Below are 16,931 nucleotides of genomic sequence, written 5' to 3'. Positions count from 1 at the left end.
AGAGGATTACTGTCTTCACAGTTTACTAGCATTGTCACCAGTCCCGATCGGCCTTCGTCATCAATCCTAAAATCATCTGGATTGTTTAAGCAACGGAAAATTGCTTTTGGTATCGGACTCCAATTGACACTATATCCCTTGAGAGCGACATCGGTGTTCAGCGAAACATGTAATAAGAGGCGCAAAACACATGAGAGCATTATAGTAACTCCTCTGTTAAAAGAAATATTCAAAGGTGAAAGATTTAGTGATGACGCTTTCGACTGGTTCTTTTAAAACAATCCCAGAGATTTACTTTATTGTATAAAGGCAATTGAGAAGACTACGTCATGTGTCATTTTCTAACTATGTATTTTGTTACTATATGAGCTTTCACTTTTTCCAGTTTTGAAAAGACCGTTACAAAGATGATACGTCTTCGTAATTACAATCCTTTTCCTTAAACATCTAGTTGGTGCTTCACTCCTGAGCAATTTAGAATTCGGAGCGCGTTTTTTGGACATTTGCCGTACGGACTGGAGTCTTTTGTAAAGCCTCTGAATATGTTATAGTTTTTTCGCATGTTCATATATTAAAAGTTTTGAATATAAAACATGCAAATCAGTGTTGAGCCTGATGTCTTTGAGCAGTTTCACAAGTTGAAGCAACTACACAAACCAGTTGGGAGTGACAGTGAATTTCTCTCTTTTATCGTGTCCCACATTCAAAAGTGTTGTTACAAAAGCGACAGGTAAGTGATAATTTTAATGTATGTTCAACTTTATTAGTTGCAACCCAACTGTTCAAGCTCTTCCGAATGGCACATCTCTTCGATCATGCCCAGAATGCAAATTTTCAGCCGGCACGTCTGAACAGCTTTGGGATCATTTCGAAAGTGTTCATCCTGATGAAGGGAGCTTCTCTTGTACATGTGGAGACTCTTATAACCGTTTGCCGTTGTTTTTAAGGCACTATGTAGATTGTCCCGTAGCATCTACTGACTTGGAAGATCCTCGTCGCAACTTCGCCTCGCTTAAGGACGGACGTAGAATTCTACCTAGCATCCTTCATTCTAACTGTGACGGTATAGCGGGTACGAAATTGGGTCAGCCTAATGTCTACCACCCTTACCGTCAGTCTACGGTATCGTCTGCTCCAGGTCCGTCAGGTGACAAGCCATACGGTTGTCCAAAATGTTATAAGGGTTTTAAAAGCAAATCTCTTCTCGACCAACACATGCATCTCCATTTTCCTCCTCGCTACAAGTGCAGGTGGTGTGGTAATGTCTACCGTTGGCCACCTGTTTATTACCATCACAAGCAACGGTGTAAAAAACGTCCGGTCATTAGTATGAGTGAAATCGGTCACGCTTCTGACTACCGTTGTCTTAATGGTTCAATTATGAAAGTCGAGGATTCCCAAATGCATGTCGATCATATTTCACCGAGACAAACCGCGTTCAACCGTTTCATGAATGCACCAGGAGTTTCTTTCACTCAAGAACTGGCGAACGATAACATCATTCAGAATGTTCCAGTCATCGGGGACGATGCAGCTAACTGTTCGCTAACATGCCTATGCACGGAAAGCTTTCTAAATGTCCCTTCCTACCTTGAGCATGCAACTATATGTCCAAAAGTTGTGTCGGCATCCTCCGTCTTCGAAAATCTTGCTAATAGAGCCCTGTCTACTTCAAACAACTTAGGATTCAGATCTCCGCGACAAAGGAATTCTATTTCAAATTTCCGGGAATTACCGCCCGAATATCTTTCACAACTAAAAGATACAACTTTAATGCACTCTAATCCTGGTGGTATTTTTTCGTGTAACATGTGTGGCAAGGAGTTCAACTCCAAACTATCTCTCAAACAGCATGTAGATGGAAAGCATCGTGCTGAAGGTAAGTACCTCTGTGGGAGTTGTGGTAAACGGTACCGTTGGGGTGCCTCGTTTTATTACCACAAAAAAACGTGCGCCGGGCCTGTGTCTTGTGTACTCAATTCTCAAACTCCGGAGCTTGTGACCACACACACTTAGTAAACTTGTGAAATATACGTTACCTCTTTTTCATTTCTGTTGTAATTGCCACAGCTCGTGATACAATATTTATATATTCAGCTATTCATTACCTGATATCGTACTTTAAATGTTGTGGATTCCAGGTAATCGGATTATTTATGAACTCGTTATATTTTATTGTTTCTATATCGTTTATTACCGCATTTGATCTCTCGCTTGTTTGCTGAAACTTGGAAATTGTGTAACGATGTGACGGTTACCAAAGTCTTGATTTTGTAAATAATTCTATAAAATAAACTTACTATTCCAGTTAATCTAAGATCTGTGCATAATCTAACCTTTCAGTTCATTCATTGCATTGGTGCATTTATCGTCACACTAGTATTTTGTCAATCTTGTAATTAGTGTACATTTGTGTACTGACATATTTCCTCCCCCTTAATAGAAGGATTTCTGAATTTACCCATTATATACGTGCTTTTTGTTCCTGCTTTTCATTTATCTAGTCGACACCTAATGTTTTATGTAATCAATCCTTTGACCCATTTTGATTATTTTAATTTTTTTTATGAGAAATCAAATCTCACTTCATATTCTGCGTTTATTTGTTGCTGCATAAAACTTTCAAGGTATAAGATTCACAAAGTAATTTATTTTGGGCTGTTTTATGCATACCATGACTGTAATTTTCTGTTCGAGGTAGACGACGGGAAAGCATCTTAGTCGACGCGTTACGTACATCGGTGATTCTAAAGTGGTGATCGGAATAGAAACACTTGTCTAACTTTGGAAAAAGTACCTCAGAGGTACATAAGTAAGCAGATCCCAAATTTTATCTTTGGTTTTATTCATGGAGTCTTTTGTTGCATACAGCACATTAGCAATCCCTTATTTAATGCCGGCGACTTTTTGTAGACTCTGAGATCATACTATTCAACTTAATTGTTACTTGTGGTCATCTTCCCTAATTCCCAAGGCACCTCATAGCTTCGTACAGTTTGTTTCGCTTCACACCTGAGTCACATGTTTGTCTTATTTTGCTTTATGATGCGTACCAACATTCCAGTCTATGGACTGAGGTCATTAAGCGCATGGGGAAACCCAAGATCTAATACCTGCTAATTTTGAATCTTAACGAAACATTTCGCATTAAAAACGCTTGTATTTTAGTTTGCGAACTCCATACTTTCCTCTTTTAATCTCAGTAAAGCCTACCTCGCATTTACTGAGTTTCGTACTTTTAAATACTTGCCGAGTTAATACTTGACTGGTAAGTTCAGATGCTCCACAACTTTCTCGCCATGCTGTTAATTAGTAATAAGCGTATTCTGTGAATTATCCGCATAAAGTAGGGCTAAAGTATTAACACTGTCGACATCGGACGCAGAGTATCAAGGTAATTCGAGTAAAATTTGTCTTGTTGCCCAATATCCAGGTCACATATCATTTCATTGTGATGATCACTTCACTACTTGTACTATTAAACTAGGAATAATAAGATGGTGAATTGTAAAATTGCATCAGGATAGTTCCCAGCACGTCGGTGGTACATACGTATATTTCCTAGTGAATAATTTTTCCTCCTACATAGCCATGTAAAACAATTGTTAAGTGTTAACGTAAGAGCCTGTATCCGGGCATATAATCCTGCGAGCCATCATTCAAATTTAGTGATAGTTATTAGTGGAAATAGATGGTAGAGCTTCAGCTAAGGAAGCCAGGCTTAGCAGTAAAATTTTAGACATGAATCGATTAAAGTGGTCAAGATCGTATATGTTCAGAACCATTTACAGTTTGTCTCCTAAAGTGAGGATTTCATGGGTAAGTGGCAGCTACGAAGTGCTTTGGGATTCCTTGGGAAATATTATTAATCTATGGAATGTCTGCTTATACTACATCGAGTTACAGCTTTCCTGATCAGCACCTACAAGAGGAGTCACCAATTGAATATTTTGAGTGGAAAAGCTCTACTTAGTCTACAGTTATTGCTAAGAAACTGGCTACTTTTCTGTTGGTCAGTTACCAACGTGGGGCCCGGTCTAATGTTTACCACTTCGAGTTGCTGCACATTAGTACACTAAGGAATGGAACAAACGATTGGGTACTAATGCCAACTTCATCGTATATTTAAGCACTATATGAACTGTATTAACGCAACAGACGGAAAGTTTAAAATGGAATTTATTTAAAATTTAAGAGAGATATGGAGAATCGATGCGACTAAACTATTTGAACCAGTTCTGAGACATCACTTCACATTTTTTCAGTTTACCAATTAAACGATTATAGTGTTATGGGAAGTTTGGTGTTGCTTAGCTTGTCCATATGTAATAATACTCAGCATACGTTAGAGATCCTGATGTTGAAGTGGGGTTTAATTGTTAGGTAGTGAAGAGACTTGATCACATTGTAAATTATCTACATTACAATAGCCTGTCAATCCAAGGTTGCTAGCTCATTCTGTAAGTTAGAAACAAAAAGTAACGCGTATATAACCTCTGCCAGGGAAGTCCTACTCACTGCCTTCTCGCGTCGGGGTTGTTTACGAAAATGAGAGGATGAAAAGCGAATGTCCGGCGCTTTAACCGGACCGGTGGACATGGCGAGTCCATCTATGGGAGTTGGAAAACCGTGATTCCGAACCAACGGTGCACATGGGCTGCAGTATCGTGAAGGAACAAATGGCGTATGAACCAGTCGTTGGTCACCGGCTACCGTGGGACGGCATCTCCTTACGATGCTCCACTGCCTTGTGGATCAGACTTTCAGGTCGAAGGCTCCGGGTTTGGCCCCCTAAGGAAACCACCTACTTCGGTTTGGGCACCCGGGCAGTGTCACAGCCCTCACACATCAAGTAAGATTTGTGTGACATATATGTATTTGCTGCCTCCTTGTACCAATATCTGTGTTAAAATAAGTAATAATAACAAAACTTCACTCAGAGTGGAACAACCACGAGTGTATGGTGAATTTTACGTTGCTACCACGTGTTACTTCACTGTAATTTTAATTGTAACTCGATCTGCTTTTATATCACTGAAAAGGCGAACAGTAAAGTCGAAGCAAACAAACATTGGCATTTTAAAAGTATAAATCAACACGAATAAGTCATGGAAAAATTGATGATAATTCTTAATTTATTTCCTCAATTCTTCTAAATCATATTTTGTGAATTATTTAATCTTTCTGTAATATCTAACTGAATAACTGTATGGAAGCAAAACTACGTTTTTTTCATGATGTTGGTTCTGTTGTTTGTATCATATTTAGCAACCTGCACAAAAGTCGAGCTGAATATACGACCGGAATAGCATTTTTATTGCCTAGTATATATGTGACAATTAAGATTAGAGCTGATGCATTTTTGTTATAACTGGCCGATAGTAAATTCGGCAATCAATCACATCATTTTAAATCATAAAAGAAATTGATTCAAGGTACGTACCGAAGCCTTGCTCTTGATTTTCTTTATAAAAGAAAGGTGCAAGTGTAGAGAGAATAGATGATATTGACGAGGATTGACTGTAGCCTTATCTGATAAACTCATACTTCTCTACTGCTACGTAATGGAATTAATAATATTGGTACTGACGAAAATACTTCAAAAACGTATTCGTTATAAGGACATTGTTTCTAGTGAATGACGGAATTAGCTTGAATTTCTTATGTTTTACATAATGATACTAAATGATTCTTTTGTGAACTTGATTTATTGGTTGGGGTATAATCCTCTTGTTCAGATTGGGTCAACCATTCGTTAACACAAAGTAAGTGGTTTAGTTTGACAGTTTACATGGTTACTAAGCCGTATATCTATGTGTACACAGAAAATGATAATATTAAAGTTGTATGCTAAAAGTACTGATGGGCTAATAGTGGAGTTATTGCTGTTATCTTTGTTGATTTATGAAGGCTATTTAAATTTACTATATTTAGTAGCTCCTAAGCTTCCACATGATAACTAGTTGACTGACCCGCAGCATATGTAATTAACTTTACCATTCACAGTACTTAGCAATTGAAACAGCTTCATTTAAAAATAATTAATCTCGACTTCTATAATAAATTCCTGAAGTAGTACTTGTGCTCAGAATTATTGGTGTTGACAAATGTTTTTGTCTTATGGTAATGTTGGGGATTTTTGCTTCTATTCTATAAGTTATTTTTATATTAGTGTAATCCATTGAAGTTTCCCGAACCATATGTCGTCTTGACTGATATGATATTTAAGTCATTTAAGTGGTTGAAACACTTGACTTCTAAAAAGCAGACCATTATTCCAAATTTCGTTCAACTGACTTTGTTTCAGGCAACAGTTTGTGTTTATATATGTGTTTAATGATTTTGTTTTTGGTCTTATAAAATTATTTGATGGTGAGGGAAATATCTTTGTGACCCACTTTGTCGGGTTTATCTCTTATTTTTTCGGTGACTGTTGGCTCTTGGATTTTAAACGGCTTCCGATATCATATTAGTTTTGATTAGCGTTATGTGATGCTTAAGTCAGTTATGAGGTTGGAAAACAACTTCTAAATACTAGATCGCTGCGTGTAGACTGCAGCATTACGTTGAAATATTTCTAGTTTACGTTTATTTGTTGCCACAACGAACTAAAGTTATTCTGAAATTTTTTATCTCTGTGGTGCGATTTAACTAAATATGTTATGTACATATAGCCAGTATACAAATCGTCTAGTTGGAATATCCTTTTTAGACATTATGGTCCGTCAGTGAGTGAGGTTTAGATAGCTTTAGCTCATTCGCAATAACCGACAGCTAGTTTTTCCTAGCGTTCTGATTTTCTGGCTGAAGATACTTATAATTTCATTTCTTAGACGTTTTGGTGGTGGTGTTTATAAAATTAGAGTTATTAAGTGTTGCAGTAACAAGTGTACATTATTAGTTGATTCTAATTCTATCAATTTGAGGTAAAATTTAATCATTCAAAATACAACCACTCATTTTAAAAGTAAAATGTTTATTTCCACTGTTCAAATCTAAAAGTGGTTTAGGTAAACTTAATTTGGATACATTGCATGTTACCTTTTCAATCGAACCCGTAAATGCTCAGCGGCAAGTTACTGATGAGTTCTTTAAAAATTTCCTACCTGTTCAACTGCACTGTCCTTTCTCATCTAGTAGAAGCCTTCTCGATTTTGCATAAAGTCCTAAACAGTTTACCTAAATGGAGCAAGATTATAACTTACACAGCTGAAGCAATCAAGATCAACTCCGAGAATCTAACTCATGTATCCAAAAGTGGCACATTCAACCTCTCATTATCATGGCTTACAATTGAGGTCTTCCCATAAATAAAAGTCACATAGAATGGACCCTTACCTATCCCTGATTCTGCTCTATCGTTTATTTGCACATTCATCCCAGTTTATATACATTTCTTATGACTGTCCTAATTATACTTCATGTTTATATGACTTTATTATTATTATTATTATTATTATTATTATTATTATTATTCCGAATCATTTCCGGCGTAAAATTTCTCCCACCGTGCATCATCACGTGGTCTGTTTTCTTATGTCGGTTTCTTATATTCATTCTTCACGACGAAATTCCTTACCCCTTTTTTAAACGACCTTTATCAACTTTACTAATAAAATAATCTTGACACGTCTGAGCCACTTACGCCTGCTACTCCTCGTGAAGGAGCATAGGCCGCTCACCAGCATTCGCCATCCAACCCTGTCCTGGACAATCCTTTCCAGCTCTTTCCAGTTGTTATTCATCCTTTTCATATCTGCTTCTATTATCCGACGCAATGTGTTCTTTGGCCTTCCTCTTTTTCGCTTCACTTCAGGATTCCAAGTTAGGGCTTGCCTCGTGATGCAGTTTGACGATTTGCGTAATGTATGTCCTATCCATTTCCATCGTCTTGTCCTAATTTCTTCTTCAGCTGGAAGTTGGTTTGTTCTCTCCCACAGAAGGCTATTGCTGATGGTATCCGGCCAATGGATGTTGAGTATCTTGCGTAGACAGTTATTTATAAATACTTGTACTTTCTTGATTGTGGTTGTTGTAGTTCTCCAAGTTTCAGCTCCATACAGTAGAACTGCCTTGACGTTCGTATTGAAGATTCTGACTTTGATATTGGTTGAAAGTTGTTTTGAGTTCCATATGTTCTTCAATTGAAGGAATGCGGCCCTTGCTTTGCCGATCCTCGCCTTTACGTCTGCATCTGAACCTCCTTATTCATCGATGATGCTTCCCAGGTATGTGAAGGACTCTACATCTTCCAGAGTTTCGCCATCAAGAGTGATTGGATTGCTCTTCTTCGTTTCGAATTTGAGGACCTTGGTTTTCCCCTTGTATATGTTGGAGCCTACTGATGCAGAGACTGCTGCTACACTGCCTGTCCTTATCTGCATTTGTTCGTGTCTATGCGATAGGAGGGTTAGGTCATCTGCGAATTCCAAATCGTCTAATTGGTTCTGAGCCGTCCATTGTATTCCGTGTTTTCCTTCAGATGTCGAGGTCTTCATAATCCAGTCGACCACCAGAAGAAAGAGGGAGGTAGAGCGTAAACAGCCTTGTCTGACTCCGGTCCTCACTTGGAATGCGTCTGTCAGCTGTCCTACTTTGCACTGTAGTCAGTCGTATGGGTGCCGGATAATGTTGTCACTCTTCTCAGGAACTCCGGAGTGTCGAAGAAGTTTCCATAACGTCCTATTTACAGCGTCAAATGCCTTTTCATAATCATTGAAGTTGATGTGCAGTGACGAGGTCCGCTCAACTGATTGTTCGACGATGATCCGTAGTGTCGCAATTTTGTCTGTGCACGACCGATCCTTACGGGATCCATCCTGTTGATCTCGAAGTTGGGCGTCTACTGCATCTTTCATCCGGTTCAGCAACACTCTGTTGAAGACTTTCCCTAGTATTGACAGTAGTGTAATGCCTCTGTAGTTTTCACATTTGCTCAGATCTCCTTTCTTTGGAATCTTGACGAGGTGTCCTTCTTTCCAGTCCATCGGCACTTGTTCCTCCTCCCAAATCTTTTTGAATAGAAGATAAAGCATGCTTGTGGTTGCTTCGATGTCTGATTTCAGTGCTTCAGCTGGTATGTTGTCGGGTCCCGCTGCTTTCCCGTTCTTGATTTGTCTGACGGCCATTCTAATTTCCTCCGTAGTTGGTGGATTGACATCTATAGGAAGATCTGTGTGTGCTACTTCGATGTTCGGTGGATTCATTGGAGCCGGCCTATTCAGGAGTTCCTCGAAGTATTCTACCCATCTGTTTCGCTGTTGTTGAATTTCAGTGATTGGCTTGCCTTCTTTGTCTTTGACCGGCCTCTCTGGTTTACTGTATTTCCCTGATAGTTTCTTCGTTGTATCGTAGAGCTGTTTCATATTTCCTTCTCTAGCAGCTTTTTCTGCCGTCGTTGCTAATTCTTCCACGTATTTCTTCCTGTTGGCTCTAATGCTCCTCTTCACTTGCTTGTTTGCTTCTATGTATTCAGCTTGTGCTTGGACTTCCTCTGCCCGTGTTCGGCTGTTGTTAATTGCTGTCTTCTCGTTCTTCCTTTCTTTGATCTTGTCCAGTGTTTCTATAGAGATCCATTCCTTATGCTGGTGTTTCTTTAGGCCCAGAACCTCTTGACACGTTGAAGTCAATGTTTCTTTGATGCCTTTCCAGTTGTCCTCCATGGTAGTTTCTTCTTCCTTCAGTAGATCTTGAAAGGCTTGGAATCTGTTGTTGAGAGCTATCTTGAATTCATTGAGTTTGTCAGTATCTCGAAGGAAGGCTGTATTGAACCTTTGTAGTGCTGTTTGTCCAGTTGTCCAGTTTTTCTTTAGCTTCAGTTTTAAATTGGCCACAACTAGGTGGTGATCTGAAGCTGTGTCAGCACCCCTCCTAGTTCTCACATTTTCCATTGTCCCTCGGAATTTTTTATTGATGCAAATATGATCTATCTGGTTCTCTGTAGTGTGGTCCGGTGAGATCCATGTAGCTTTGTGTATGCGTTTGTGTAGAAATATTGTGCCGCCTATGGCTAGTTTATTGAATGAACATAGATTTGCAAATATTTCCCCATTTTCGTTTCTCTCTCCCAGTCCATGTCGTCTTTTTATATCTTCATATCCGGTGTTTTCTATCCCGACTTTGGCATTTAGATCTCCCGTATGAATGGTGAGTTCTTTTCTTGGGCACTTCTCTATGATTGATTGCAGCCTCTCATAGAATTGATCTTTAATGTCGTCGTTACTATCATTGGCGGGTGCATAACATTGGATAATATTCATTGTGATCCCCTCCTTCTTTGTTTTGAATGATGCTTTGATGATCCGTTAGGTTCCCATCCTACAAGTGCATTTCGTGCTACTGTGGACAGCATTAGAGCAACTCTCTGAGTGTGTGGAGCATTTTCCGGAGTAAAGTAGCATCTCTCCCGTATTTAGCCTTTGTTGTCCAGCTTGGGTCCAATGGGTTTCGCTGATTCCCAGTACTGCTAAGTTGTATCTCCTCATTTCCATTGTTATTTGACTGGTCTTCCTGGCCTCCCACATTGTCCGGACATTCCATGTACCTATAAAAATTGTTTCTCTGGTTGTTAGAAGGGGCATCGGCCTCGTGGCTTCTGAAGGAACTCGGCTTTCACTATGAGGCGTCATATTTCTTCTAAATGAAGACCTAACTCCCAGGGTAGAGTTTAAATGGTTTGAATTATCTTTGGTTAGCGTTTTTTAGCGGGTTAGTTTTCTATGAGATGGGGTCGCTAACCCCATGCCCAACCCCCCTCCTTTACCCGGGCTTGGGACCGGCAGTAACTCTAGAAGAGCTACGGACGGAGTTATAAAAGTTCATACATATAATTTATTTTGGCCATTGTAATATAGTGATTATGGATTTATAACTGTGAATGAAAACAATGATTCACTCAAATACTCCCTATTTAAGACTACTCGATGGAAATTTTTCATTTGTTGAAATCGGATTTGTAGGTGTTTGAGTCGTTCGGTTGTTGATGTTACGTGTTGTAATTAACCGCTGTCTTTGGTTAATGTACAAACTATATGGATTGCCTCTACATTACCATTTAGTCACAAATTTCAATTAAAATCGGAATGGTGGTTAACAGTGAAACCCGCGATGTTTGTTTCGCTTTATTTAAGACGTTATCTCGATGTCCCTGGATCCTAGTGTTCGTAATGAATGAATGCCAATGCTGGCCACCATTATAATTATTAAAAGCTGTCAGTAAATTTCGCGTTTGATAAATTATTCAAACTTTTTAAAAATAGTTCTCAAAGAATTAACGTCTATATTTTCATATTGATAGACCACATTGCAAATTACATCTGAATATTTGTCTAAACGTAGTCGAAAGTTGAATGGAAGAAATAAATTTACTATAACTTCTAAAGAAAATGCTAAACACTAAATCAAAAGGTCCGGAAATATACCAGATTATGTATATATATAATCTTACCACACTTCAGAGATTATTATCTTAACACTGATGAATGAACCATAATCGTATTATTAACTCTGGAGCCAAGCCCGTCAATAAACGATTAAATCGGTTTTTTCCAGCTTTGGTATTTTTCAACGCGTGATAATTGGTAAATAGGTGACATGTACTTCAGATTAAAGGTATATCAAAGCACATGTTTCCATCCCGAGCTTCAATATTTAATTTGGCATCGAAATTGACTGAACGCGAAAGTTATCATTTTAAAAAGTCACTAAATTCTTTGTTCACAAATGTCCCTATCAAATTATAATTGAAATAGGACATTCGTAAATCATGTTGCTATTTCCATAGCCTGGTGGAAGTTTACAGTATTCTCAAGAATTGACATTCATTTTGTCAGTTTTACATCAGAACTAGTTGAACATTCAAATAAACATGATACAAGACCTTTCCATCAAAGCAGCAAAATCATAATTTAACAAATCTTAAGTAATTGCGATATTCATTCTCACGTGAAGAGCTTTGATTTATTCAGTTGTGGTTTGACTAAGTTATCGTTTTCCAAAATTTACGCTATTAACAAATCTGACATAAATTCATATTGAAAAGACTGAGTATATTAAAAGCTAATTATCCTAGTTTCTGTGTCAAATAAATCTTCATTTATCCATTTTCCTTTCTGATTTACGTTGAGTCCTCTCAACTCACATTATTTTATCATTTGGATTTTGTTCCTTCATATACAACACATCAATATCTTGAACATCATACTGTACTTTTGTTTTGAACTAAACAATTCACACGAAGTCTAACAAAATCGAGTATTTTAATCAATTCTTTCAAGACTTAATCTGTACATAATTAACGTGCATTGGGAAAGAAAAAGCATAAGACATTGAATTTCAAATATATATATATATATATATATATATATATATATATATATATATATACTAGTTCTTATTAACAGGCAATAAAATATTGATTTTTATTCATAAAATACATCGAGATTTAATTTTTATTGCGGAATTTTGGTTGTTTTTCTTTTATTATGAAAATTATACTTTTCAAAATGTATAAATATCAAGTTATTCGAGTCACAGTATTCAAACATTTATTAAATTGAACGAGAATATAAATATGAAGAAACGTTTATACATGGTCTATTTATTGACTAGTTATTATGAATCAATATTCGTTTAATATCTTATTCTGTTAATTTTACTCACTTCATCCCTCAAGTTTGTTAAATGGAGGTTACCCTTAAAGATGAACTTTTAACGAAAGACAAGACTAAGTTCTATAAAAAAAACTAATATAAGTTACCCAGGTTAAAATTAAACTAATAGTTATCAAACTAATCTATGAGCCATAATCAACATAGAGCAAACCATTTTGTTACACTATATTAGCACGACAGAATGAAAGTAACAGGATAAATAGTGAGAAAATGGGGATGATTGTGAAAAAGACTAAGCATTGAGAAAGTAGTTCGAAGAGATAATAAAGGAATATACATGGTGGGCTACTGAAGCCAAGAATCTAAGGTTGATTGAATCTGCTACATTGCGATCGATACTAAGTCGTTCAAGTCAACATTTTAACAACTGGTTGTGGCTATTGCGCTGACCGCAACCAAGTAGTGTAATTGTTTCAACAATGTTCAGATCATCATTTAATGACTTTATGGACTGATGCCACTCTTCAGTTTGGCTGTTCCTAATTTTCGTCCAGCCTACCAATATTGATAGTCGATGTAGGTACCAGTTAGGTATAAGCAACACGTAAATTATCGGAATTGTTCAATATAAAGAAAACAATTAAGGGATTAATGTTGTTGCAGGTGGGATATATTCACAAAAGATTCATTTCATAAATTGTTAAAATCAAAAATACTGTGTATGCTAACTGTAATATTGATTATCCGAATTGCGATCGAATAATTATTTCTTGCTCATTAGAACAAACTGCCTCTTCGAATAAAAGGAATCTAATTTATAAAAAATAACAACTCATAGATCAGATCCTTCACAGTAAGCCAACATACACATAATATAAAAATAAACATGACTGGAAGTCTCTCTCAACATTTCCTTCCTTTTTATTTGGGAGCTTCTTGAGTTAGATCTTGTCCACCAAACTTGAGAACTGTATCAAATGTTTCATTGTAGATTTTCAGATTTTTTCGGAATATACTTCCAAACTAGTGAAAGAAATGCACTTTTAGCATATATGATCATCATTTAATGTTACCAATGAAACTGAATAGAATCCCTTAAAACAATTAAGCTGCACATGAAGATAACATATTCAGTCAGTTACTTCAAGTACAAATGCCAATCATTATATTCATTGTTCAATTTGATGAGAAAAAAATCACTAACTGATTATTAATGTTACTTTTCTAGTGATGAATTATTATTTCTTGTTTCATATCAATGAAAACGATTGGTAATTTAGAAATGTTTTGTTGGTGCTTTATTCTTTAAGGTGAATGGTTACGTTGTGAAATTTTTTAATTATGCTTTCAAATAGTTTTCACTACACAAGTTTTAATGGCATTTATTATCTCTTATTTAAACTAGAGAATATAGCACTTATAAAATTATATTATCATTAAGATAACAATTTTGGGTGACAATTTCTAGAAAAGATCAAGAACACAACAATTCAGACAAAATAAATAGAATCCATTTCATCATTTCGCAATGACCTCTTATTAAATTAATTAAACACCATAAATTATAAGTTATTTATATGAAGAAAAAAACAGATGCTTTCCATGTGGTAAAATAAATAGCTTAAATAAGATTCAATACACACTCTTCAAAACCCTTCATTTGCTTGAAGTTGCAGTCGGTCACAATCTGGCTGGAACAAGATGTTTTTGGGTTGTAGTCCCGCAAGTTAACTAACTATCAAGTACAATTCACTTGATATTGTTTTACTTGAATCTTCCCATTGATGTTTTTGGACTGAAATTGATCAGTCTCTTATTGGCATATGTGCATACTGTGCGTATGCCTCGATATTGCCTTAATTTACAAGCATTATAAGCAATATCGAGGCATACGCACAGTATGCACATATGCCAATAAGAGATTGATCAATTTCAGTCCAAAAACATCAATGGGAAGATTCAAGTAAAACAATATCAAGTGAATTAAACTTCAACCCATTGCACAAGCAAGTGGCTATCAGGACTCAGTAGCTAAGTGGATAACGCGATGGCGTTTGAAGCGAACGGTACTGAGTTCGAGTCCCAGAGTGAACATCAACTCTGAGGTGCGGGTACATCCAGCTGACGAGTCCCAAACAGGACGAAACGCGCGTCCTGGATTCCACTGCTAGCCACTATCCATCTTTGCTTATAACTACCAAGTACTTTCAAACGGTCTCAGATTTCGTGGAACTAAGTCAAATGTTCTCTAAAAATACTCATGTTTCGGCGACAACAGAACGTCAGACGCCTATTTATTTGACTCAGCTATCTACCAACTAATTTTTTTTATTCCAGGATTATTTCGAAACTAAACAGATAGGGCTTGGACCAATATACTTTGACTATTTTATTTTTGACTATCCATTGAATCCACTTATACTTCTGCTTGTTTGTCATTATTGAGATGATATCCCATATCCGACTTAATTTAACTATACAGATTTGCGCTCCAAGTTAGCCACTAGTGAATACACACTTACTTTGACTAATTTCTTATGTAATTTGTTTAGTCTGCATCGCTACCAATCAAGTTCCAAAGTGGTCGTCAGTCTAGTTGTTTTTAAATCGCGTGCACTTTGATAGAATCTGACTCCATTTGATCTAGATCTCTTTTAGTTTCGTGTCTTTTATAAACTAATTCGGTTGTATAATCAAATCCAATTGACAAAAGTCTGATATGAAATGTTTTAGGATGAATGTGTTCCAGATAAACTACACTAGCAGACCAAACGTGTAAAGTATAGAGATTTCAGGAAGTGTAGTTTGGTGTAATAATCAACTCCTCTGTGAATTACATCAATCTATGTTATTAATGAACTTTATAAGATAATATAGACAAAAATACAAACATTCACATTTACGTGAAGATATATATGGGAAAAAGTTCATAACTAAAAAATATGAATAAGTACAAAACAACCATTAAGGTCAAATGACACATTATATTGTCATATGATTATTTACTTAATAGTAGTTCGAACAAATAAAAATGATTGGACGCAACCAACAATAATCCATGGACTATGGCTCAAACTAGATAATACTCGTCTGCAGCAAAATGTTTTCCAACTCATTGTGTTTTTTGTATTATATGAATACAGCTTTTACCTTGCAACTGAAGTAACCTGAATATCAGTTGAAAACGAAGGAATATTGTTTTGGTGGCCCGTTTGATCTGACTTCTATTTAGATCGTACGAATGTTTGCTATCACCTATTCTCGTGTATAATCGTCGACTTAATCGCGTTAGCCAATAACGGAATTAAATAAGTCGAATAACGAGAATTGATTTGTGAATACATATATTTTGTATACGAAGTGAATGAAACAGAGCCAAGCAAAATGACGCACAGGGAAGATGGCTGGGAAGCCAACTCCATTTTAATTAAGCGTTACTCAATATTTATAGGCAGACAAAATAAACTACAGACATGTGATGAATCATGGGACATAAGTGTACACACATATACGTTCATATAAAAAACAATCTAGATTGATAAGCGAATAATTAACAAGGTCAAAATATGACTCAAGTAGAATGAATAGAATGGGATGTCCGAAAGCTAGAATAAGGTATATGGGCTTGGCATAATAACTGACACTACATTGTACAATTATTTAGTCTTTTTGATTTTTTTCCAGTTTCAAATGCAGCAAAAATCTTTCTTTAAATTTTTTTATTATTGTTCCCAATTTCTTTAAAAATACGACTCAGGGTTTATGTTCAACGTTTTTATCCTTATTACAGGGTTCTGTATCATCCTTCGTCTAACTAGGAAAAAAAATTATAGGTACGCTGTATATTACTTATAGCTTATATGCTTCACCAAATGAAAATGAAAATCCTAAGAAATTGACTAACAATATAAAGATGAATATTCCTTATTTGGAGATTATAGTAAATAAATTATTGAACATTTTTAACGTCAGATATAACAATAAGTTTAGCAAATAATAGGTTAGTTGATTTATCATTTTACATTAGAACTCATTAGGAAATATCTATCAGCTGTAAGTACTAGTTATTGGGAAGGAAGTAAACAACATTCGTATGGGCTAGTATTAAACAAACAATATCAGTCAATTTCAGTTGTCATATCAAGTAAACGAACTGTTATTGAGGGATAACAATCACTATCACAAAGCTTTTAACCATTCTGTAGTTATGCCAGTTGCAACATATATCTCATAAAATAATGTAGAATCGCATGGTAATGAGAGTCATACAATTGCACTATTCTTGGAAATCACTGAATATTCCCCCATCCCGGAACATTT

At 36.3% G+C, this 16,931-nt stretch overlaps 2 protein-coding genes across 3 annotated transcripts; one reads left to right on the top strand and one right to left on the bottom strand.

Moving 5' to 3' along the window:
- Positions 1-315: 315 nt before the first annotated feature.
- Positions 316-2,591, top strand: MS3_00005184 (uncharacterized protein; the record flags this gene model as incomplete). Of its 2 annotated transcripts, XM_012939028.3 has the most annotated exons (2): positions 316-730; positions 768-2,016. In XM_012939028.3, exons 1-2 carry the CDS (start codon positions 594-596, stop codon positions 2,014-2,016), a joined length of 1,386 nt encoding a protein of 461 aa, XP_012794482.2. In that variant the 5' UTR covers positions 316-593. The 2 variants fall into 2 exon arrangements, with proteins under 2 accessions (XP_012794482.2, XP_051069164.1); XM_051213208.1 differs by having other exon boundaries at positions 316-2,591.
- Positions 2,592-9,380: 6,789 nt separating this feature from the next.
- CFDP2_1 (Craniofacial development protein 2) lies at positions 9,381-12,248 on the bottom strand (the record flags this gene model as incomplete). Its single annotated transcript, XM_051207990.1, has 1 exon — positions 9,381-12,248. A coding segment is annotated over exon 1 (879 nt), but the record flags the coding sequence as incomplete, so codon positions are not given.
- Positions 12,249-16,931: the final 4,683 nt, after the last annotated feature.

Source organism: Schistosoma haematobium, chromosome 3 (assembly GCF_000699445.3).
Source record: "Schistosoma haematobium chromosome 3, whole genome shotgun sequence".
NCBI lineage: Eukaryota > Metazoa > Platyhelminthes > Trematoda > Strigeidida > Schistosomatidae > Schistosoma > Schistosoma haematobium.
Note: the sequence above shows the minus strand (reverse complement) of the source record. Positions and strands in the feature narration are given on the sequence as shown.